This window comes from Dasypus novemcinctus, chromosome 10, assembly GCF_030445035.2.
Source record: "Dasypus novemcinctus isolate mDasNov1 chromosome 10, mDasNov1.1.hap2, whole genome shotgun sequence".
Lineage (NCBI taxonomy): Eukaryota > Metazoa > Chordata > Mammalia > Cingulata > Dasypodidae > Dasypus > Dasypus novemcinctus.
The window spans coordinates 88319764-88346161 of record NC_080682.1 but is presented as its reverse complement, the minus strand read 5'-3'; the positions used below and the strand labels follow the sequence as shown (position 1 = coordinate 88346161).

The following is a 26398-nucleotide window of genomic DNA, read 5'->3' as shown; positions in this document are numbered from 1 at the left end:
ATTATGCCAGTTTTTGTGAAAAGGGACTGACCTGGAACCAAACAAACGCAGATTTGAAGCCCAGCTCTGCCACCTACTGGCTGAATGACTTAGGGGAAATTGCTTAGTCTTTGAGCCTCAGTTTCCTTATCTAAACTTAGAGAACAGACTTCTGACAGAATCCTTGTTTGTTATGAGGTTTAGATGAAATAAAGTACAGAAGCAGCTCTACTCATTCACAGATAACATAGTAGAGGAAAGTGTGCCAACCTAGTCATAAATAGCACATGACAATTATGGTCACTTCTATCATTTGGGTTTAGCATCATAAAGGATTTAAGAAACAACTGCTGGGACATATGTTGAGAGGCTTCTGTATTCAGCCACCCCTACTTTCCAATCTAGTACAAGGCCTGGTGTTCAGAGGGATCTTTTTAAAAAATGCACTTGCCTCCATTTGCTGTGTACAGTACAGAGTCTAGGAGGAATTCCTGGTGCCCACCTACTCTGCAGATTTATTACTGCCCTGATGTGTGTGTTTTTTATACCATTCTCATTCCAAGGCTCTCCCACAGAGAAGGAAGAGTGTACACAAAATGTACCCGAATCCTAGTAGGTCTGACTTTAAAAACAGAACTCTTTGGAGGGGGTGGGTTCAAGAGCAATCCTCACCTGGTTTTTCTGGAATTCTGTTTGGCACTTTTACCAGTTCTGACCCCTGTAGATGTACAGAAGCTACCACATAAGCAGTGCAGGCCAAGGGCTCCTGACTGTTTACCAGGTACCCTGCAAAACCATACATCATGGGCTCTCTGCTTTGTACTTAAGTTTATTTCACTGAATCACAAAAAGATACTGAAGTGGAGCTCCTTCAAGCCTTCTCAAACAAGGAGTCCTCAGAAGGCATTTTGTCTCCAGCCCCTTGAACCCACCTTCTTAGGCCTCACACAAAAGACAGGGACATGGGTATATCCCCAAGGGTATGTTAAAAGACCTTTTGAAAACATCCCAATTTAATGTGGTGAAAATGAACTTACTTTGAAACAGATGAAAGGGACGACTCAAATTTGCTAAGAGCATGAGAGGTATTAGTAGGTGAAAATCATGTCCTTGGTATAGCCCAGTTTCTCCAGGTTAGGGTGAGCAGCTGTCTGGATCAGGGGTGGTGGGCCACACACCAGGATGAGGGTGGACCTCCCGGGGGGAGGCAGGTGCTCCTTGATCATGTCAGCAGTAATGAAGCCTGAGCTGTACTTCCAGTCTGAAAGGAAGCAGAAAAGAGTTGGAGGTTGCCAGGTCAAATCCCTGATCCCAAACCCCCTGTCCTCCTTAAAGCCAGGCAGTGATGCCAGACTTCTCTACAAAGGCTGAAGAGTCTCTGCACTACTGTTCGCTGCTGAAATCTCATGAAGTAGAGGATATTGGGTTTCAGGTAGCTCTCTGCAGCATTTATTCCAGATCCAAGGCTCACTGTTGGGAGTCTGAGGCCCCTGGCTGGCCTCTGCCTGCTGAAAGCATTGGCAATGATGGAAACATGACAGTGAGGTGGGATGGGCCAAGGCGTGGTGTGGGGCTGGTGGACTCGCCCAAGTCGGTGACGCCCTCTACTGAGCAGTAAGCTGTGTGACAAGACAGGCACAACTCAATACAGTAGGGAAGAGGTGCAGCTGGGGGGTGTGGAGGCCGTGGGGGCCATGTGAATGCTGGTTTCTGGGTGCTAGCTGGGGCTGCAGTGGCTGCCTGAGGCTCAGCATGTGAGGACTGCTGTCTAATGAGGAGGGCCACGAGCAGCAGCCTGAGTGGTGAAGGGGGGTCAGTGGTTGTGTGCTACAGTGTGGAATGGTGTGCAGGTTCAGGGCAGTGTGCAGAGTGCCACTGGGATAACAGCCACCGCCCTTGAGTACCCATACCAACACTATCCCAAGTCCTCCATTCCTCCAATTCCTACATTTCCTTATGGAGGCAGACCCCAAGTCCTGAGCCACCAAGCATAGTTCTAACAAACCAACCAAACAAATGAAAAACCCAGCATCTCCACAGGAGTGAAGCATTGGAGCTGACCCACGGTGGGGGCAAGGTGGATCATACCAGGGGGAGGCTTGTCTAGGGTGTACCACAGGTTGAACCAGTTGGGGTAACTTGTAGAAGTTTCTTCAAGCTCCTTTCTCACCAGGATATCCTGCTCAGTCTAGAAAAGAAGCTGAATTAGAAAAGCCCCTCCAGGGGCTTCCTGTTTATTCTCCAGACCCAGCAAATCTTCCAGCACATTCCTGTCCAAGCTGCCCCAACTCTAGCTTGAGAGGAGGTGATGTGGTAGAGTAGCACTGGAGAGCCAGGGATTTGATGAAGGAGGAGCCGAAGCCCCGAGTAACATGCTTCAGGCACAGAGATACTGCACAGAAAACCTAGATGTTCTTAAAACTTTTCATGATTCTTGTCCCATTAATTCTATTTCTGGGATTCTAGTTAAGAAAATACTCTAAAACAGATCAAGCCTAGGCACAAAACTACTCGTCAAATTACTATTTATAATTGTGACAATTGAAAACAACCTGAATGTAGAATTTTCAGTAAATTATAGTGCAAATTGATGTAGACTATGATGAAATTACAGAAAATTTCTCATAATAAGAAAATACCTGTGTATGGTAAAGTTGGGTGGAAAAAACTCCGAAAAATAGGTAACTTTTCAGAAATAGAATTATAAATTATTTTCCTTATGTTTTTCTGTATTTTCAAAAATTCTACTGAGGGGTGTCTATTATTTTATAATCAGGAAAAAATAAAAAATATGTGTGAAGGAAAGGAAGGAAAGAAGACTCAGGATTCAGGATTAGCTGGAGAGAGAAAGAAGAGTTAAAAACAGAAAAGCAAGCCTCCAACAGGCCTGGATTCAGCTTCTTTGGCTACCAGCAGCTCTTCTAGAGCCCACTAAGCACTCCCACAGCTGCAGACAGCCAAAGAGCATTCCATCAATGCAGGGGCCCCTGCTCAGCAAACATTCCATCCTCCCACAGCAAGCTCAAGGCTGACTCAGGAGAACTGACCTGGTTGGCAAAGATGAGGGACAGCCTGGTCTTGTCCCTGGGGTTGCTGGTGATGTGGCGTATGAGCTGCAGCATGGGTGTAATCCCTGGAACACAGGTAGGGGCAGGCCAGCTTCCCCCTTCCCCCTGCCCACAGTCCCTGCCCTGTAGCAGCTTACCAGTTTGTTTTCCTTGGCTCCAATTACATGTCTCTCATTCTTGTCCCCTGTCCCCCAAATTCAAAGTGGGAAACAATCTTTCATTTAGTTTTCCCTTCTAATGCAACAATAAATCAAAGCCCTTTCTCATTTTAACATGGCAAAATCGAAAGAGCGTTGGCTTTGGATTCAGAACTGGGTTTCACTCCCAGCTCTCTAACTGACATGGGGAGAGTCAGTTACCTGCCTGGTCTCCTTAGGCTTCTCATTTCTAGAACAGACTTAATGAGGACTAAGAGTGATCATTTTATAAGTGTCTGGCATATCATAGGTGCTCTTTAAATGTTTATTCTCTGCTTTCAGGCATTTACAGGGGTGGGGAGAGTCAGGATGTGGTGGGCCCAGGAGTCCTTTGGGGACATGGAGTGGGCTTGCCCGGCTGCCCCGCAGACTGCTCTGTTTCCCATCAAGACCTTACAGGCTCCACTTGGCCCTGGGCAGCCACCATGTTGGCTGAGGGGAACAGGGCATGTGGGGTCAGTTCCACTGACCCTGAGTTCCCATCCACAACAGCCAGGGGAGAATCTCATCCCTTTTAGGATTAAATGACTTCAAAGTCAGAAAGGACTCAGGGCTCGCCCAGTGGATGAAGCTCCCTAGATTCCTCTTACCTGTGCCCCCGGCAATCATCCCCAGGTGGCTGACCAGTTTTTTTTCAGGCTCACTTGTTTTGTCTGGTCTGACTGCAAGATTCCCTGGAAACAGAGAGGATGCTTCTGACTTTTGCAGCCCTTGCCAGTCAGCCTGCAAAAGATCACTGACTTTGTTTTTCAGAGAGGGCAACTTTATTCACCCAGAGGAGCAAACACTCTATACTTCCCTGGGGTCAGGCCCTGAGGGTGCTGCCCCCTGGGGTTTTCAGGTTAGGGAGAGACACGAAAGTGACCACATGCTTCTCAGACATGCCAGTGGCTGTTAACATTGGTTCATTCTTGTATGGTAAGCAGGTACCCAACCACTTTCCAGTCCCAAGAGTGGTCTCAGAGAGACTCAGGAGACTCAGCAATCTCAGGAGGCAAGTCCACCAAAGGGATAGGCTCTACCTATTTTAAGCCAGAGAAACAGGCCAGGATGGCTTCCTTGGCCAGCTCCAGTGCACTAGTACACAAGTAGAAATAGGAACTGAGCATCTTCAGGAAATCATTAAACCTTTTCTCATGAGAAGGAGTAAAGCAAGATTAAGTTAATGGAGGTGATACCATTAACATGGTGACATAAGACATCTGCTTAAAAAGTCTCCCCATCAGGATCAACTAATAAAAGGGAAAAATCCTACTTGCTTGTAACTTTGGAGTATGATAGGGACTGGAGGAGGACTCCACAAATGCTGAACTGAAGAAGAAAAAAACACTAATCAGGTAGGAGATTTACATCCCAGTCCCACCAGTCAGCACACCTCCCCCTCACTGGTCCCATGCTTAAGAGTCAGAGGCAGCTCAGCCTGAGCCCCTCCTGCCAGAGATGCAGACCACAGAGCCACTCATGTCAGTGAGTTAGAATCCTACACATATCTAGGCACAGAGACCCAAGTCTGTAGAGACTCAGGATGGAACACAAGTGGCTGAAGTGTACCACATACAAAAGAGCCCCCCAGGGGGAAAAAAAGACCATGGGACAAATGTGGGTAAGAGCTGCCCAAACACAATCTAGTGTTGTCTGGACCAAGAAACACAAAACAGACATTTCTGGATTGACCCAATCTGGCTCCCTGGCATGGAATACCTTAATGGGAAGAAACTGGAGGCAGAAAAGCCTCCTAGAAAAAAAAAGGAGGCAACAGTGAACTGCTGTAAGACAGGATAGGTCCCAGAACTGAAAAGTGTAATTAAAAGGGGGCTCTGCATTAGGGAAAGAATTTAAACAAATCATAGAAGGTGGGGAAAAATTGCTGCACAGAAACAAACAGAATTCCAAAAGAAGGAACAGGAAAGGAAGCTTTCTCCTGAAGGTGAAACAATTGCACAAAAAAGGGCAATCTTAAAAATTGTACTGTATACCAGGGCAAGAATCATGTAGAAAAGCTGAGAAAATCTGAAATGTTAAGTATGGGCTACTCTAAATGTCCAGAATAAGTTGGACCAAGAGTCAAAGAAGAGCTTTTAGCAAAGCCAATGAACAATAAAACCTTAGGTAAGAAGGAGAAACTAACTTCAGGGTTAACATATCAAAATAATCAAAGCCCAGACATCAGCAAAAAATTACAAGCCTTATTGAGAAATAGGAAGATACAGCTCAGTTGAGGGGAAAAATGAAAACTTCAGAAGAGACAAAAGATTTTGGGACAACCAATCAAAGAAGTTAAAACAAAGCTAAATCAATTCAAGGCAATGAAGAAAAATATGGATGCAGAGCTAAATGATATTAAGAAGAAAATGTGCAAGCATGAAGACTTATGGAGATTGAAAATACACAACAGGCATACAACAGCAAATTTGAACAGGCAGAAGAAGGAATCCGTGAACTAGAAAACAGGACAATCAAATTCATATAAGAAGAACAGATAAAAAAAAGAATAGGAAAAATTGAGCAGTGACTCGGATTTAAGTGACAGAATGAAGTGTACAAACATGCATAATGGGTATCCCAGAAGAAGAGAAGGGAAAGGGGACAGAAAGAGTATTTAAGGAAATAATTACCCCAAATTTCCCAGATCTTATGAAAGATATAACTGTACATGTCCAAGAAGTGCAACTTACTCCAAACAAGAATAAACCTTAACAGACCTATTCTGAGACACATACTAAACAGAATGTCAAATATGAAAGATAAAGAGATTTTGGATAGCAGCAAGATCAAAGTGATTTATTACACACAAGGGATCCTCTGATTTCTCATCAGAAACCATGGAGGTGAGAAAGCAATGGTATGATATATATAAGGTACAGAAAGAGAAAAACTCCAAATCTAAAATACGATATCTGGCAAAATTGTTCTTCAAAATTGAGGGAGAATTAATAATTCACAAATAATTCACTCTCTCAGGTTCTGAGAGAGTTCATGAAAAAAAAAAAAAAAAGACCTGCCATACAAGAATTGCTAAAGTGAGTTCTTCAGGTTGAAAGGAAAAGACAGGAGAAAGTAGCTTGGAGCGGTGTGAAGAAGTGGAGATCTTCAGTGAAGGTAACTAAATGGGTAAATAAAACCCAATAGTACTATATCCTCAATATGCAACTCTACTTTTTGTTGTTGTTGTTTTTCCTTAGGAGGTACTGGGGCTTGAACCCAGGACCTCATACAGGACAGTGCTGCACAAAACCCAAGAGAGCTAGGGACAGAGAGACAACCTGAAATGACAACCATGAGTTACTAAACCCCTGTGGTGGTCAGATGGCCACCCATCCCCTACCCTCAAGGCATGCAGCCTGGACAAAGCCAATGACTCTCTGCAGCTGACTGAGAGGAGAACATATGTCTTATTTCCTGGGAAGAGAGAGGGTGTGGCAGAGGGTGGAGAGTGGTTTCTGTTCAGTGAATTTGGCCAGAAGCGTCTGCTTTGAATCTTGGCTCTGGCCAGACTACAAACAGGGGTAAGCAGAGACTGCAAGAAACACCTCTGTGGAAAAGTTCCTGATGGGCACCATCTGCTGGCCATCCAGGAAACTGCTAGGAGAAAAGCTGCTTTTGGTCTTAGACCACTCCTGGTAGGAAATCTGAGTCCTGTTAGTGAGTCCTTGCCCCAATTTTGGTAATTTAAGCCAGGGAATTTTAAAGACTTATAATAAGTTGAACCAAAAATCAAAGAAGAGCAATGAAAAATTAAAAAAAAAAAACACTAGGCAAGCAGGAGAAATTGATTGTCAGGGTAAATTCATGAACATATTCAGATGCCTAGATATCAACAATTAATTACAAGCCTTACTAGGATACAGGAAGACATGGCCCAGCCAAAGGAACAAACCAAATATCCTGATGAGATAGATAAAGGATTTAAGATGACTAATCATAATTAAGAAAACAAGCAATAAAATTATTCTTGAGGAAAAAAAAAAAAAGATGACTAATCAGTGATAATCAAACAAATCTCCTAAATCAATTCAAAGAATTGCAAGAAAATATGACTAAAGATATAAAGGATATTAGGAAAACACTGGGTGAACATAAAGAACAATTTGAAAACCTGCAATGAAAAGTAACAGAGCTTATGGGAATCAAACACAAAATAGATGAGATAAAAAATACATGAGATGGGGTTCAAGCAGTTGCACGCCCACCTCCTATGCGGAAGGTCCTGGATTCGGTCCCTGGTGCCTTCTAAAGAAGACAATGAGCAAAAACAATGAGCAGATATCAAGCAAAAAACAATAAGCAGACAATGAGAAAAAAATGAGCAGACAACAAGCAAAACCAGCAACAATGAGCAGACAATGAGCAAAAAAACAAGAACAATGAGCAGACACTGAACAGAAACAAAATGATCAGGGAGTAAATGTGGCTCAAGCAGCTGAGTTCCCATCTCCCACGTGAGAGGTCCTGGGTTTGGTTCCCGGTGCCTCCTAAAGAAAAAACAGACAATAAGCAAAAAACAATAAGCAGACAATGAGCAAAAGACAATGAGCAGGCAACAAGTATGAAAAATGAGCAAAAACAGTGAGCAAACAAGACTAGAGAGCCATCTCGGGGCGGGGGGGGGGGAGATAAAAAATACATGAGAGGCACATAATAACAGATTTGAGTTGATCAAACACAGAATTGGTGATATCAATGCCATAACATCAAAGCTGGAAAAGACAGGAGAACAGAAAGAGAAAAGATGGGAAAAACGGAACAGAGTCTCAGGGAATTGAATGGCAACGCAAAATGCACAAAAATACACATTATCATTGTCCCAGAAGAAGAAATGAATGGAAAAGGGGCAGACACAATATCTGAGGAAATAATGATAAAAAATTTCCCAAAACTTACGAAAGACATAAATATCAGTATCCAAGAGGGACGATACACTCCAAACAATAAATCAGAACATACCTATTCAGAGACAACTACTATTCAGAATGATAAACACCAGAGATAGAGAGAGGATTCTGAAAGCATCAAGAGAAAAGCAAAGCATCACCTACAAGGGAACCTCAATAAGATTATGTGCTGACCTCTCATTGGAAGCCATAGAGGTAAAAGAAAAGTGGTATGATGTATTTAAGGTCCTGAAAGAGAAATTGCCTGCCAAGAATTCTGTATCCAGTAAAACTCTCCTTCAAAAATGAGGGTAAGTTTAACATCTTCACAGACAAACAAAAACAGAGAGAGCATGTTACCAGAAGACCAGAATTACAAGAGATACTAAAGGGAGTACTGCAGCCTGAAAAGAAAAAAAACAAGGGCAAGAGACTTGAAGAAGCATGTAGAAATGGAAGATTATTAGGAGGGTAAGTTAAAGGGTAAAAAGACAAACAATAGTAAGAGATGACAACAGAAAGGCAAATGACAAAATGGATGAAGTAATACCTTCACAGTAATAACACTGAATATTAATGGCTTCAACTTCCCAATCAAAAGACAAAGAATGGACAAAAAAAAAAAAGAGCTATGCATATGCAATCTACAAGAGACTCAGTTCAGACATAAGGGCACAACCAAATTGAAAGTGAATGGTTGGAAAAAGATATTCCACGCAAATACTAACTAAGAATGATGTGGAGTAGCGATGCTAATATTGAATAAAATTGATTTTAAATGTACAACTGTAAGAAAGGATGAAGAAGGTCATTATATATTAATAAAAGGGGAAATTCACCAAGAAAAAAAAACTGTAATATTTATGTACCTAACCTGGGTGCCCCAAGATATATGAGGCATACATTGGCAAAACTGAAGGGAGAAATAAATGTATCCACAGTAATAGCTGGAGACTTCAATATACCACTCTTAGTATTGGATAGAAAATCTGGACAGAAGATAAATAAAGAACAGAGAGCTTGAATAATATGATAAATGAACTAGACCTAACAGTCATTTATAGAGCATTATACCCCAAAACAGCAGGATATACATTCTTTTTAAGAGTTCATGAATCCTTCTCCAGGATAGACCATATGTTGGAACACAAAACCAGTCTCAATAAATTTGAAAAGACTGAAAGTATACAAAATACTTTCTCTGATCATAATGGAATAAAGCTGGAAATCAATAATGGATAGAAAAAGGGAAAACTCAAATATATGGAGATTAAACAACATACTCTTAAATAATCAGTGAGTCAAAGATGAAATAGCAAGAGAATTGAGTTCTTGAGAGAAATAAAAATGAGAACACAGCATATCAAAACCTATGGGCAAAGATGAGAGGGAAATTTATAGCCCTCACTGCCTACATTAAAAAAGAAGAGCTAAAATCAAGACCTAACTGCACATCTGGAGGAACTAGACAAAAAAAGCAAACTAATCCCAAACCAAGCTAAAGGAAAGAAATAATAAAGATCAGAGCAGAAATAAATTGAGAACAAAATGCAATGGAGAATCAACAAAACCAAAAACTGGTTCTTTGAGAAGATCAAGAAAATTGATAAACCCTTAGCTAGACTGACAAAGAAAAATGAGAGAAGATGCAAATAAATAAAATCACAAATGAGAGGGGGGACATGACCACTGACCTCACAGAAATAAAGATCATAAGAGGATACTATGAACAGTTGTACACCAAAAAACTAGAAAACATAGACAAGATGGACAAATTCCTAGAAACACACTGTATTAGTAAGCCAAAGGGGTGCTGATGCAAAATACCAGAAATCTGCTGGGTGTTATAACGGGTATTTATTTGGGGTAGGAGCTTACAGTTACCAGGCCATAAAGCATAAGTTACTTCCCTCAACAAACTTTATTTCCACATGTTGGAGCAAGATGGCTGCTGACGTCTGTGAGGGTTCAGGCTTTCTGGGTTCCTCTGGGCTCAGCTCCTCTGTTTCCTCCACAGGGTCAGCTGTAGACTAGGAGGCTCTCTAGGCTTTGCCTCTCTCCACAAGGTCAGCTGTAGACTATCAGGTGAACAGCTCTGTCTCTTTCCCTGGGGCTCCAGCTTAAGACTTCAGCATCAAATTCCAACATGAAAACTCCAACTTTAGAAACCCTCAGCTCTGTTCTTTGTGATGCCTTTTATCTATGAGTTCCCACCCACCAGGGGGCAGGGACTCAATGCCTTAATGACATGGCCCAATTAAAGCCTTAATCATAACTCAATCAGGCCAAGGAATAGACCAGATTACAAACATAATCCAATATCTATTTTTGGAATTCATAACTATATCAAACTGCTACATACACAAATAATCTAAACTGACCCTTGAAGAAATAGAAGATCTCGACAAACCAATCACAAGTGAATAGATTGGAACAGTCATCAAAAATCTCCCAAAGATGAAAAGCCCAGGACCAGAAAGCTTCACAGGTGAATTCTACCAATGATTCAAAGACAATCTAATACCAATCTTGCTCAAGCTTTTCCAAAAACTTGAACAGGGAAGAACACTATCAAACTCATTCAATATAGCCAGTATCACCCTAATACCAAAACCAGAAAAAGATATGGAAAAAGAAAATTACAGACCAATTCCTTTAATTAATATAGACGTAACAATCCTCAACAAAACACTAGCAAATCAAGTCTTACAGCATATTAAAAGAATTACACATCAGGATCATGTGGGATTTTTTGCAGGTATGGAAGAATGTTTGATATAAGAAAATCATTTTATGTAATAAATCACATTAACAAAACAAAGGGAAAAAACACATCATCTCAATTGACACAGAAAAGGCATTTGACAAAATCCAGCATCCTTACTGGTAAAAGCACTTACAGAAATAGGAATATTTTTCTAACATGATAAAAGCCATATAAGAAAAACCACAGCTAACATCGTAGTCAATGTTGAAAGACTGAAAACTTTCCCTCTAAGATCTAGAACAAGAAAAGGATGTACACTGTCACCACAGTTATTCAACAATGTACTGAAGTTCTAGCCAGAGCAATCAGGCAAGAAAAAGTCTTCCAAATTGGAAAGTAAGATTAGAACTTTCACTATTTTCAGATGGCATGATCTTATATAGAGAAACTCCTGAAAAACCACAACAAAGCTACTAGACCTAGTACATGAATACAGCAAAGTGGTAGGGTACAAGGTCAACCAGGGAAAACCGGTAGTGTTTCTATATATGAGTGAGTAATGAGCAATCTGAGGATGAAATAAAAAAAAAATTCCATTTACAATAGCAACTAAAAGAATAAAAAATCTAGGAATAAATTAACCAAGAATGTAAAGGATTGTATGTAGAAAACTACAAAATATTGCTAAAAGAAATCAAAGACAACCAAAATAAATGGAAGGGCAATCATGTTCATGGATTGGAAGATTAAATTCTGTTAAAATGTCAATTCTACCCAAAATGATTAACAGATTCAGTGCAATCCCAATAAAAATTCCAACAGCCTGCTTTGCAGAAATAGAAAAACCAATCCTCATATTTATTTGGAAGGGAATGGGCTCTGAATAGCTGAAAACATCTTGAAAAAGAAGAATGAAGTTGGAGGACTCACATTCCCTGACTTTAAATCTTATTACAATGCTGCTGTGGTCAAAGGAGCATGGTACTGGGGACATCTGGGAAGATGGAGGATTAGAGACACAGGATTCACTTCTCTCCCAGAAAAAAACAGCTAGAGGACAGACAAAAATTACCTGGAAAAAAAATGATCTAGGGTTTATAACACCAGGGGAAGGCTGGATACCATCCAGAAGAGAGGGGCAAAGGAAAAGATTCTTGTTGGGAAAACTCTGTGAGGTAAAAGCTGTAGCTGCAGCTGCCAGTACCCATACCCTTACCCTCAGAGTGGACAGCACTGAGCCCTCCAGCCTCTGGCTAGCAGCTACAGACCAAAGGGGCTTCAGGGGTCCACTTCCCCAAGAAAGGCCAACACATTTGATCTGTGTCCCATGAGCCCTTCCAGACCAGGTTATACCACACCATTGCTTGCCCTGGGAGCTGGCATGAGGATAAAGAGATCTAACTCTTTCAAGCACCCTCCCTACTGACCAGGACTGGTTGTTGAGGACACAGAGGGAGTGTAATTATTTCCTAACCAGGAAAAGGTAGGGGGCTGCTGGTAAAGGTTGGAGAACAGTTTCCGAGAAAGTTTTGATTTCTGAGGCTCTGAATAGCCCTGAAGCAGGAACCTCTGTCACATTGTTGCTGTGAATTGATTCCAACCAGAATTTGAACTGAGAGGTCTGCTGAAGAGTGCCATCTACTCATGGACCAAGGAAGTGCATGTGAGGTAACTAAAAGTAAATAAGAGTAGCCTTTTCCAGCCTTTATAGCCTTCCTCCCCAAGGCCCTTGGAAGCAGTCTGCAACTATACTGAAAGAGAAAAACTGCCAGTAAAAAATTCTTTATCCATCAAAACTATCCTTCAAATATGAAGGTGAGTTTAAATAATTCACAAACTGAAACAAGAGAGTTCATAAAAAAGAATCTGGCTTTGCAGGAAGCACTAAAGGGAGCCCCACAGCCCAAAAGGAAATGACAGGAAAGAGAGGCTTGGGAGAGTGTAGAAGGGAAGAAAGGATAAAGATAAGAGTAAGAAGACAGAGAAAAATAAGATATGACATAGGAAAGCAAGAGAATAAAATAGTAGAAGTAAATAATGCATTTACAATGAAATCACTGAATACGAATTGGCTAAATTTCCCAATTAAAAGATACATGCTGTACAGTGCAAAGTGGAAACTATGATGTAAACTACTGACCAATTGTAGCAATGCTTCAATTATGTTCATTAATTGTAGAAAATGTACCATACTGGTGAAAGATATTATTCGTGGGGAAATGTGTTGGTGGGAGAGGGGGTGGGGTATATGGGTATCCCCCTGTATTTTTGATGTATCATTTATTCTTTAAAAATAAAAGAAAAAAGAAAAAAAATAAAAGATATTTGTTTACACAATGGGTAAAAAACATGAGCCATCCATATGCTGCCTTCAAGGGACTCAACTTAGTTCGAAGGATACAAATTGGCTGAAAATGAAAGTTTCAAAAATAATATTCTACACAAACAGTAACCAAAAAAAGAGCAAGGGTAGTTATACTAATATCAGACAAAACACAATAAAAAAAAAGTTATGTAGAAGGCCATTTTATATTAATAATAAAAGGGACAGTCCACCAAGAAGAAGTAATAGTTATAAATATCTATGCACCTAACCAGGGTGCCCCAAAATACATAAGGCAAACGCTGGCAAAAGTGAAGGAAGAAAAAGACATCTCTACAATGCTTGAGACTTCAACACACCACTCACATCACTGGATAGAACTAAACAGAAGATCAACAAAGAAAACAGAACTTGAACAATATTATAAATGAGCTAGACCTAACAGACGTATAGAGAACTTTGCATCCCAAATCAGTGGGTTATACATTCTCCTCAAGTGTTCTTGGATCTTTCACCAGGGTAGACTATGTTGGGTCACAAAGAAGGTCTCAATAAATATAACAATTAATCAAAGCACCTTCTCAGATCATAATGGAATGAAGCTGGAAATCAATAATAGATGGGAAAGGGAAGAATACACAAATGTGTGGAGACTAAACAACACTCCTAAAGAGGACCCCAAAGAGGGTCAAAGAAGAAAGTGTAAGAGAAATTAATAAATATCTAGAGACAAATGAAAATGAGAACACAACTTATCAAAACTTATGGGATACAGTGAAGGCAATGCTGAGAGGGAAATTTATAGCCCTAAATGCCTACATTAAAAAAGAAGAACAAACTAAAATCAAAGCCCTAAATGGACATCTGAAGAAACTAGAAAAACAACAACAAACCAATCCTAAATCAAGGAGAAGGAAAGAAGAAAGATTAGAGTAGAAATACATGAAATTGAGAACAACAACAAAAGAAAACAATAGAGAAAATCAACAAAACCAAAAGGTGGATGTTTGAGAAGATCAATAAAGTTGACAACCCCTTAGCCTACAGTAATAAAAAAGGAAGCTGCAAATAAATAAAATAAAAAATTAAAGGGGGGACATTACAACCCACATAAATGAAATGGATCCTAAAAATATATTATGAGAAACTGTAGGCCAAAAACTAGACAACCCAGAGGAAATGGACAAATTCTTAGAAATACACAACTTACACTGACTCTACAAGAAATACAGGAACTTAACAAATCAATCACATTAAAAAAGATTGAATCAGTCATCAAAAATCTCCTGACAAAGAAAAGTCCAGGACCAGATGGCTTCACAGGTGAATTTTACCAAGCACTTCGAGAAGAATTAACACCAATCCTGTTTGGTTTTTTTTTTTTTAATTTTTAAAATTTATTTCGCTCCCCTTCCTCCCGCCCCAGTTGTCTGTTCTCTGTGTCCATTCGCTGTGTGTTCTTCTGTGTCCGCTTCTATTCTTGTCAGTGGCACTGGGAATCTGTGTCTCTTTTTGTTGCGTCATCTTACTGCGTCAGCTCTTCATGTGTATGGCCACCACTCCTGGGCAGGCTGAACTTTCTTTTGTGCTGGGTGGCTCTCCTTATGGGGTGCACTCACAGCACTCCTTGTGTACATCAGCACTGTGTGTGGGCCAGCTCCACACAGGTCACAGAGGCCCTGGGTTTGAACTGTGGACTTCTCATCTGGTAGGCAGATGCTCTATCCATTGAGCCAAGTCCACCTCCCCCAATCCTGTTTTAAACTCTTCCAAAAAGTTGAAGAGGAAGGAAAATTAATCAACATATTTTATGAAGTCAACATCACCCTAATACCAAAGGCAGATAAAGATACTACAAGAAGAGAAAATTACAAACCAATCCCTCCAAAGAACATATATGAAAAAATTCTAAACAAAATACTTTATAATAGAATCCAACATCATATTAAAAGAATTATACACCACAACCAAGTGGAACTTATTCCTAGTATGCAAGGGTGGTTCAACATAAGAAAATCAACTAATGTAATACACCACATCAACAATTTGAAGGAAAAAAAACAAATGATCATCTTGACCAATGCAGAAAAGGAATTCAACAAAATCCAGCATCTTTTCTTGATAAAAACACTCTGACAGATAGGAATAGAAGGAAAGTTCTTCAACATGATACTTGGCATATATGAAAACCCCACTTATACCATTGTACTCAATGGGGAAAGGTTGAAAACTTTCTCTCTAAGACTGGGAACAAAATGAGGATGCCACTGTCACCCCTGTTATTCAATATTGTGTGAGAAGTTCTGGCTAGAGCAATTAGACAATAGAAAAAAATAAAAGGCATCCAAAGAGGAAAAGAGGAAGTAAAACTCTATTTGTAGATGACATGATACTATATTTAGAACATTTTGAAATGTCTACTACAAAGTTACTTGAGCTAATAAATGAGTTCAGCAAATTGGTAGGATATAATATTAACATGCAAAAATCAGTAATGTTGCTGTACTCTAGTACTGAACAATCTGAGGAAAAAATCAGGGGGAAAAATCCATTTACCATAGCAATAAAGAGATGCAAGTACCTAGGAATCAATTTAACCAAAGAGATAAAGAACCTGTATTCAGAAAACTACAAAACACTACTAAAATAAATAAAAGAAGACCTAAATCAATGAAAAGACATTCTGTGTTCATGGAATGGAAAACTGAATATTGTGAAGGTATCACACTTACCCAAACTGATTTATAGATTCAATGCAATACCAATAAAATTCCCAATAGCCTACTTTACAGAAATAGAAAAGCCAATTAGCAAATTTATTTGGAAGGGAAAGGGCACCCAAATAGCCAAAAACATCCAAAAAAGAAGAGCAATGTGGGAGGAGTCTCATTGAATGATCTTGAAACATATTACAAAGCTACAGTGATCAAAACAGCATGATGCTGCCATAAAGGTAGAATATTGAACAGTGGAATAGAACTGAGAGTCTAAAAATAGACCCCCACCTCTATGACCAACTATTTTTGACAAACCTACTAAGTCAACATTACTGGGACAAAGCAATCTCTTCAACAAATGGTGCTAGGAGAACTGGATATCCATAAACAAAAGATTGGAAGAGGTTGACTCTCTAATTCTCTATACAAAAAATAAATTCAAAATGTACCAAAAATCTAAAAATAAAAGGCAGGTCTATAAAACTAATAGAAGAAAATGTAGGCAAGCATATTGAAGATCTTGTGGTAGTTGGTGGTTTTTTGGGCCTTACACCTAAAGCATGAGCAACAAAAGAAAAAACAGAGAAATGGGATCTCCTCAAAAGCAAACACTTTTTTACCTCAAAGGACTTTGTCAAAAGGGTGAAAAGGCAGCCAACTCAATGTAAGAAAATATTTGGAAATCACACATCCAGTAAGTGTTTAATATCCACATATAGAAAGAGATTTTACAATTCAAAAATAAAAAGACGAATGACACAATTCAAAAGTAGGAAAAAGACTTGAGTAGACATTTGTCCAAAGAAAAAATACAAATGGTGCCAAAACATATAAAAAAATGTTCAACATCACTAGTGACTAGGGAAATGCAAATCAAAGCTACAATGAGATATGTCACACCTATTAGTATGGCCACTATTAAAAACAGAGAGAACTACAAGTATTGGAAAGGACATGGAGAGATAGGAATGCTTATTCACTGTTGGTGGGACTATAGAATGGTATAGCCACTGTAGCAGACTGTTTGGCAGTTCTTAAGGAAGGTGAACATAGATTTGCCAGGTAACCTGGCAATACCACTAAGTAAATACCCAGAACTGAATGCAGTGACATGAAGAGACATCTGCACACCGATGTTCATAGTGGTATTATTTACAATTGCCAAAAGATGGAAACAGCCCAGGTGTCCATCAACCAGCAAATGGATAAACAAATTGTGGTGTATACATATGATGGAATACTATATGGCTGTAAGAAATGATGCCATGAAGCATATGGCAACATGGATGAACATAGAGGACATTATTTTGAGTGTAGTAGGCCAGACACAAAAGGACAAAGAGTGTATGATTTTGCTATTATGAACTAAATATACTGTGTGAACTCATGGAGTTAATAACTAGAATATAGGTCACCAGAAAATGAATGAGGTTAGAAAATGGAAAGATGAGGGTTAACTTGTGAAGAACTGGTAAAAAGGTTGTTTGTAAATCTTTGGAAATGAATAGAAATGGTGAAAGTGCATCATCACGTTTGTAACTAGTAATGCTAATATATGTGTATGACAGTGTTTGAAAGGGAAAGTCATACAAATAAATTAGAAACAGAATAGCAGCTATATATGGCAGGGGAAGGATAGAGAAATTGAGAGATAATTATTAATGAGTAGAGGTTTTTTGGTTTGTCTATTCTTTATTAGTAGTAGTAGTGAAGTAATGAAAATGCTCTAATAATGTTTGAAGTGATGAATGCACAACTATGTGATTATACCAGATACCACTGATTGTTCACATTGGATGGATTATATACTTTATGAATCAATAAAATTGATTTACAAAGAAAAAAATCATCATGGCACTAGCTTAAGGATAGATATATAGGCCAATGGAATCATTGTGTTAGACAATGGTTTCTTAGACTTTACACCCAAAGCACAAACAACAAAGAAAAAATAGATAAATGGGACCTCATCAAAATTAAAAACTTTTGGGGTATTAAGGGACTTGATAATGAAAGAGAAAAGGCAGCCAACTCAATGGGAGAAAATATTTGGAAACCACATAGCTCACAAGTTTAATATCCAGTATATATAAAGAAACCCTATAACTCAACAAGAAGACAAAAGACCCAATTAAAATATGGGCAAAAGACTTGAATAGACATTTGTCCAAAGAGGATATACAAATGGCTAAAAAACACATGAAAAGATGCTCAATATCATTATTAGGGAAATGCAAATTAAAATCACAATTATCATTTTACACCATCTAAAATGGCTACTATTAAAAAATACGAGTGTTGGAGAGGATGTGGAGAAACAGAACCTTAAAGACATCATGCTGAGTGAAATAAACCAGACAGAGGAGGTTGAATATTTTTTGAGATCATTGATATGAAATAAATTAGAATAAGTGAATTTGTAGAGTCACAATCTAGAATATAGGTGACTGGGGGCTTAGTTGGGAGTAGAGAATGGGGAGTTAATGCTTAAATTTTACAGAGTTTCTATTTGGGTTGATTATAAAGTATTGCTAATGGATGGTGATGATGGTAGCACAACATTGTGAATGCAATCAACAGCACTGAATTGTATATCGGAATGTGGTTAAAAGGGGAAATTTTAGAATATAACATTTTAGAAATAATGTATGTTATTAGCATGCACATTTTTAAAAAGTTAATATGGAACTTCATAGGACACTCCAAATCACTCACAGCAGTGAATGAGTGTGTAAATGCATAATTATATGAGTAAATGAATGAGTGTGTACTCTGTTGTACATCTATACATCTGTAGTAGTTTGGTATTATTTATGAATTCCAAAAATAGATATTGGATTATGTTTGTTAATTGGTCTGTTCCTCTGGATACTTTAGATTTATTGGATTCAGAGGTTTCACTCTTACTTGATTAAATTATGATTAAGGCTTTGTTTGGGCCATGTCAGGTGGACATTGAGTGGGCAGGGACTCTCAGAGAAAAATGACAAAGCAGAGGAGTTGGTTGGAATTTTCATATTAGAGCCCGGGAAGTAAACACACAGAGAAGCAGATACATGAGAGAGGAAAGACGACTCCATTAACACAGCAGAGGCCCTGGGAAAAGATACGAGCCATTAGCCTAATAGTCTACAGCTGGCCTTGTGGAGCAAGCAGCTCAGGTGAGGCCCAAGTGAAACAAGCCCCAGGAGAGAGACAAGACTTACCCCACCCTACAGCTGGAATTGGAAGAAGGTGGGAACACAGAACCTTAAGAGGAAGAGAAAGCCTGAACCCTTGCAGATGTCAGCGGTCATGGTGCTCCAACATGTGGCAAAACACTTTGGTGAGGGAAGTAACTTACTTTATGGCCTGGTAAATTTAAGTTTCTACCCCAAATAAACACCCTTTATAAAATCCAACAGGGAAGCAGACTTGGCCCAGTGGTTAGGGCATCCGTCTACCACATGGGAAGTCTACGGTTCAAACCCTGGGCCTCCTTGACCTGTGTGGAGCTGGCCCACGCACAGTGCTTATGCGCGCAAGGAGTGCCGTGCCACGCTGGGGTGTCCCCCGTGTAGGGGAGGCCCACACATAAAGAGTGCACCCCATAAGGAGCTGCCCAGCGCGAAAGAAAGTGCAGCCTGCCCAGAAATGGCGCCGCACACATGGAGAGCTGACGCAGCAAGATAACGCAATAAAAAGAAACACAGATTCCCGTGCCACTGGCAACAACAGAAGTGGACAAAGAAGAACATGCAGCAAATAGACACAGAGAACAGACAACTGGAGTGGGGAGGGGGGAAGGGGAAAGAAAGAAATAAAAAAAATCCAACAGATTTTTGGTGCTTTGCACCAGCACCCTTTTGGCTGACTAATATACCACCCAATCTTTATTTAGTATTATCAATTACCGCTTAAGTTTCAGGCATTGTGCTGGAGATACAGTGATGAAGAATCACTAAATCATTCCCCTGTTCTAATGAAGCTTACAATTCTGGGAAGTGAGATGTGGTTGTAGATGACATGTACATGAATGTGTGAATGAATGAAGACTTTAAAGACAAGCCCAGGTCTTTAAAGTCAAGCTCCTCCAATTCTGAGGCGTTTTCTAGAACAATGGAATCATCCCAGGAATCTTCTTCCTCACAGATGGAGGAGCAGTGCAAATCCCCCAGTACCTGGTCCCTGATAGAACAAGTGTCCTGTTGGCCCTCGAAAAAGGATGGTCTCCCCTATTTCCATGTTCTCCAAGTACTGAGTCATCTTCCCTCCTTCAGGATGCTTGGGGTGTACATTTTTGAAGTAGATCTGAAAAACAAGGCAGCATAGTGTTCACACCAACCAGCTCTGAGGCCACAGCCATATAAAATTCAAAAATGCATTTGTCATTGGAAACTATGCCTAGAAAACCCTTTACTCTCACAGTTCTATATGAAATCCCTGAAGACAACACAAGGCTATTTGTAGCTTCACTGTTACATTTCATTGCTAGAAAGCCTGTCCAGGGCATGTGTCTCTTCAGAGAAGAGGCACTGCTTTTCCACCCCTCCACCTCTCAATCCTCAACAGGCTTTGTGAGCTTGAGGCAGCTGGGACATGGTGAGCATGCTGTACCTTTATAATTAAGTCCACAAAGCCTCGGTCATCAGCACTGGAGACAGGTGTGTAAGCCCTAATCACCAAATCATCGTCAATTTTGGCCAAGAGATGGACATAGTTACCTACAGGACAGAGAAATCTCATTAGACACTCAATTGCTGTAAGGTGGGTACATGATAAGGGGAGGCAAGCTTGCCTGGATTCTAGGCCTGCCCTTCCACTCAGTGTGCTACCCTGGGCAAGTCACTTCAGCTCTCTTGGTCTAAGTCTCTCCCCTGTTCTTAAATGGGGATGATGTACCTGCCCTGCTTTGATCAGAGTGTAGACGTGAGCATCTCATGCAGATAGCATACTCTCAATGCAATGTACTATGTCCAACTGCTTTGTGGAGCAGGAAGAGCTAATTAAAGTAAGAAGGTAAGTATTAAAAATTGCCAAAAGGATGGTTTCCTTATTAGAGTAAGGTATATAGCCTTGAACTCATTTTTCCCTAAACTGACTGTGACACTGGGGTCTGAATGAATCAGATACCTCATCTGAATCCTAGAAGCAGACACGGACTCACTGGGTTTGGACACACTTGTACCAGGAGTTCTAGCAATAGCATTGTGTCTTCCTGGCCCATGGCTCTGCTAAGGGGCAGCAAGGAATCTCTGAACCATGTAATTCTGCCCCATCCAGGTCAGAATTGACTGGACCAGGTTTGGTGAGAGATCTGTGAATTAAGACAACATCTCAGGGTCAAGTGATGGGCTGGGCTGCTCAGATTTCTGCTGGAACAAAAATGGGAGACTTAAATTGATAAAGTAGTTAGTAGTTTGTAGCAATGGCAGAGGCTGCAAACAAGAGATAAGAGCAGGAGGCAAGAAAAAGCCCTGTGCTAGAGTTTCTGATGGAATAGAAACTGTATAAGTACAGGAAATTAGTTGACATATAAAGATGGAAGAGATACACAGAAAAAAGAAGCAACAGAGAGAGAGAGAGAGAGGAGGAAAAGAGAAGGGAAGGAAGGATGAAGGGGAGGGTGTAGGAGGATACATCCTTCAAATTGCTTCAGAGGCATAAGTCAAAATCTTTCAAGAGGCCCTGAAGCCTAAGGTGCAAATGCTGTGGGTTAAGAAAGGACAGGTTCTCTGACTCTGGCTGGGCACCAGAGATGGCTGCCTGAGGTAATTTCCTTCTGAGAATTAATCTGAAACTTGAAACCTGGAAATGCTCTTTTAGATGTAGCCAACCTGGGTTCAGCCTGGCAGCTTCCCTAGTGAAAATGAGGCTGCCCCAGCTGATTTCTCAGGCTTCACCTCAACCAACTGGGAAGCATCAGCAATCTGAGACCTCATAGCAGACTCTTTCAGAAATTTCTTAATTACCCTGTCCCACTAACTTTGCACTGCCTACAGCAGGGCTAAAGAAAGAGTGGGTTGAGTCAGGTTTAAAAAATTAGATTTCCTAGAGTTTTTCATTCTTTTAGGCTTCTTGTCAACAGCACTGGCCCCTTGGCCAGAGGGCTGGACAGCAGCCTGACATGAGCTCTCGTGGAAAAGCCAAGAGGGAGCAGCAAGAAGGCTCAGGGACCCAGCTGGCTGCCTCGTGTATAATTTCATCACCCCACATAGGTGAGGTCAAGGTTTTATCCTGTAAAACAGGACAAGTAGGTTGTAGATTATGATCTCCATCAGGCAGGCAAGCTGCACTAGCAGCTTATACAAAGCTTCCTGGACCAAGTGGGCATTGGGCCTAGTAGAGGTTTTCCACCTCACTAAGACTGACAGACATCTGGTGGCGCTAAAAACTAGAAATAAGAAAACTGAGCTGTAGGACTTCTGGGTTGGTATCCCACTAAGGGTCCTTCAACTTCTGTGGGGTCTGAGGTCCCTGCAGAAAAGCCAAATGATATGTGTGTTGGGGGTGGGGCAGTGGCATGGCACCTGCCTTCCTCCTGCATTCCCACACATTCTTGGCCTTTACCTGACTAAGGGGAACATCAGTTCCTCCATCCCACCCACATGCACAGGACTTTGCAGGTTCTGAATTTTCACATCTGTAAATCACCTTATCCTCATAACTACTCAAGAGAGGCAGACAGGCAAACTTGGGAAACCTCATTTCATAGAGTGAAGCTCAGAGAGGTGGAGAAACTTGCCTAAGGTCATCCAAGAAGGAGACTGCAGGGAGATCTTAGACCTGACTGGAGGCTCTACTCTTTTCAGTATTTACTGAGGTATCACTTTTGTGCTGGCCACAAATCAGTGATGAAGAAAGGGAATGTGGTCCCCCCAAGACCATCTCCCCATTCCCTGAGCTCATATCCATCGAGCTCAGGAAGGGTTTCTGGGCCACCTCCATATCTCAGCTGTGTTTCTGATAGGAGCTGAGTGCCTAGCCCTGCAAAGCCCCCAACCTAGTGATGAGACCAAACTGCACTCACCTATAGGGAGACCCAAGACATGGTCTGGCGAGGGCAGTCCAAAGCGGAATCTTCGGGTGTTGTGATTGATTTGCTAAAAAAAAAAACAAAAATCACAGAGGCAGGCTCTGTCAGGTTTCTAAAAATCTAGAAGCCTCCAGATGCTGGACAATTCAGATATCTGTGAAAGGAGTTCCATTTAGGCTACCCCAGTGCATGCACACACACATGCACACATACACGAAGTGGGAGCAAACCAAAGGCCATGAACTGCCAAGCTGACTTCCCTGCCTTAACAGCCAGCACCTTCCCCATGGCTATTGTTCTCCTCTCTTTCACCCACTGACAGGAAAGGGGGTGGGTTGGCCAATGACCTCTTTCTCAATCAAAGGCAGTGGGTACTTGGTTTCAGGGTCCTGTAAGGTGATAAGAGTTCTCCTAGAGCTCATGTTCTTCAGGGCCACCAGGAGCGCCGTGAGTCCAATGACAGTGAGGGCGAGGAACAGGGATGGGTCCTGGCCAGACACAATGTGAGCACAGCACCTCAGGTCTTGCCTGCCCCTTAGCAGGGCAACTAGTTCTCAGGTGGCTCCTCCCCACCACAGAAGACACTGGGCTATGTCTGAAAGAAACTAGGCAGAAAGAAAAATACGAAAACAGAAGGCAGGCTGAGTGTGTTGTAGATCAGAGGGTAGGGAGGGGTCAGCTATGGGTCAGCCTGGATGGACATATTAGACTCCCTGGACCAAAGGCAGATGACCCAGGGAGGCTAGTGTCACCAGGCCACTTCTGCCCATCAGCCTTCATCCTGGCTACTTTAAAGAGAGCAAATCCTGGACGTCCCCACCTTAAGGTGGACAGATATAATGAAGGTCAATTTTTGCTCTGTCGACATTCCTTTATACACATAATCTAGAAGGGACGCTGCAATCCCCAAGAACAGAACTAAAGAGGAGGGCTGTGAGATGGTCGCCACTTCCTCCCAAGGTGGTTGTGGCTGAAAGCAGGCCTGGAGACGGGCTCACCCCTCTTCTGCCCCAATTCATGACCGCCCAGGGTCAGGGTAGGGATGAGGGAAGCTCTTACCAAGGGGCGCTCCATGACCTCAGCGCCTCGGAACACACCAACACTCTCCAAGGCGTGAAGGAGGCCTGGGCATGCATCTGCCAGAGTTTCAACCTGCCTCCCCGCATCCGCCCTCAAACCACACCACACCACCCCCTAGGGCGGGCCACCTTATTTCTCGCCGCAAGCTAGACCTCCAAAGATTGGGGAAAGACATCCCCAGTTCTCTTCTCACGCAAGGGGGCCCAGATTCCCCGCCGCCACGCGCCGCACCACTCGCTTCTCCAAATTCCTCTCAGGGTCCAGCGCGTCCCCTCACGTCGCCGCGGCTCTTAGCCTTCTCCCGTACCCCCTGCGGCTCTCGACGGCGGGCTTGGCTTTCTTCGGCTAAAGGAGGCCTGGTCGAGCTTTCCCCGGCTCCGGCCCGCGTGCGCACCCCCTCCTCTTCCCGCCCGGCCTTCTCGCCCCGACGTGGCTTCTGCGGAACCTACCCGGACTGTGACGCCGAACCTGTTGTGGAGCTGGGGGCGCGGGAGGGCGCTGCGCGTCTCCGCCCGCGGGCCCGCCGCCTTGTGAACGCCGCTCTGCAGCGCCGCCTGGCGGACGGGAGAGCCTCGAAGACTTCCGTGCAGGTCAAGACTCGGATAAGCTTGCTAAGGACCCGGCGGAGGCACGGGGTGGACACCGGGCAGCCGCACCCCCGGCCTGCAGACTCCCGGCCGCCCCAAGACCTGCGGCGGCACACCTTCTCTGCGGATGACGCACCTGCCGGAGTGCGGCGGCGTCGGAAGGTTCTTTGTTCTGTGCCTCTGGCCCTGTCCAGCCCTGTCCCCCAGCTCCTTTCCTTGACTTCCCACTGCCTCCTGAAGGCCCGGTGGAGACTTGGGGGTTTCCTCAATCCTGGTGAAGCACCCCGTATCCCATGCCCCATGTGCATCCTGGTCCTCGCCCTGCACACCTCGAGCAGCCATGGCTGATCGGCTCCTCACCTTGTTGGAAGCCTGGTAAGGCTGGGGAGAGGGCATCTGAGTGACAGGGAGGAAGCGGAGGCTGGTAAAGGAAGCGGGAACTCGGGCCAATTCAAGGAGTACAGGAATATAGTCATTTAACACGTAGTGATCTCCTGCTTTGAGCCGGGTCCTGAGCCAGGTGTTTGGGGCTGGAGTAGAGTGGGTAATCAAGTTATGGAAGATATTCACTCCGAGTTTATTCTTTCACTCCTAGGGGAGAGAGGTGACAAGTACTCGGGTTTGACAGGATGGAAAGCAGAATGTCAGCCATGAGAGGTACCATCCCCTCCCTCCCCAACAGTCCTCCCATACCTTGAAGCCAAGAAGCAGATTCCTACCTCACCCAGCAGCCCCGCAGACACACACCACACAGGCACATGAGTGGTGGGCACCTCCCCTAAAACCTGCAGGTGCCCGCATATGGTCAGATATCTTAAATTTTGACAATCTTCTAAGTGTAAATGATGTCTCATGAGTCTAATTTGCATGACCTAATTGTTAAGGGGGTTGAACATCTTTTCTGTTTATTTCCAATGTAGTTTTGTGAAAAAATGCTTGCTTATGACTTTTGCCCATTTTTGTTTTGAGTTGTTTTTCTCTTTCTGGTTTTTAGGGAGTCTTTTACATATATTTTAGATACCACTCCTTTGTCAGTTATATGGGTTACAAATGTTTTCTCCCAGTTTGTAACTTATCCTTTCTTTTTCTGTCTTGTCTTTTTTTTTTTTTTTTTTGTGATGTCTTAATGAATATAAATTTGTCATTGTAAAATATAGTCAAATTTATCATCTTTTGCCTTTTTGGCTAGTGATTTTGAGTGTAAATTTTCTTTGAAAAAATGTAAAGTTTTTCTTTTCACATTTAAGTCTCTCAACTACCTGGAATTGATTTCTGTGTATGATGTGCGGCAGGGATCCAATTTAATTTTTTATAATATATTGGCTTAAGAATGGATAATGTATTGTCTCAATAACATTTATTGAATTGCTTATATCTAGCCACTAATCTGTCATATATCAGTTTTTATATATGTATAAGGTTCTGGCTTCCCTGTTCTCTTGTACTGATTTAGTTGCCTAGTGCTGTGCCAATACCACACTATCCTAATTACAATAGTTTATAACAAGTGTTTGTATCTTTCACTCTTATTCTTCAGGTCTCAGTTCAAATATACCTTCTTTAGAGATGCCTTCTCCAATCCCCCAATTTTAATGGCATATACCCATTAATTCTATTCATAGCTTTTACTGCAATTTGTAATGATATATTATGAATATTTAATTATTAAATGACTGATTCTCACAATAGTCTTGTTTTTCCAGGGTTCAGCACAGTGACTTTCACGTAGACAAAATCAACAAATATTTAACAAATTAATGAAAAAAATAATAAATTCTGCTCTGTAGCATCTTCTACACTGCTGGGCCTGAGGTAGGTACTCAAAAATACTAACTGATCTGCCGAAAAGGGACA

At 41.8% G+C, this 26398-nt stretch overlaps 1 protein-coding gene across 1 annotated transcript; it reads right to left on the bottom strand.

Moving 5' to 3' along the window:
* Positions 1-984: 984 nt before the first annotated feature.
* On the bottom strand, positions 985-24464 carry CYB5R2 (cytochrome b5 reductase 2). Its single transcript, XM_023587904.3, has 9 exons — positions 24407-24464; positions 23225-23482; positions 22872-22944; positions 20459-20565; positions 20023-20152; positions 3835-3918; positions 3027-3112; positions 2068-2167; positions 985-1240 (listed from the first exon to the last, which is right to left on the bottom strand). The coding sequence occupies exons 2-9, from the start codon at positions 23297-23299 to the stop codon at positions 1068-1070; spliced, it is 828 nt and encodes a 275-aa protein (XP_023443672.2). The 5' UTR covers positions 23300-23482; positions 24407-24464; the 3' UTR covers positions 985-1067.
* Between the last annotated feature and the right edge of the window lie 1934 nt (positions 24465-26398).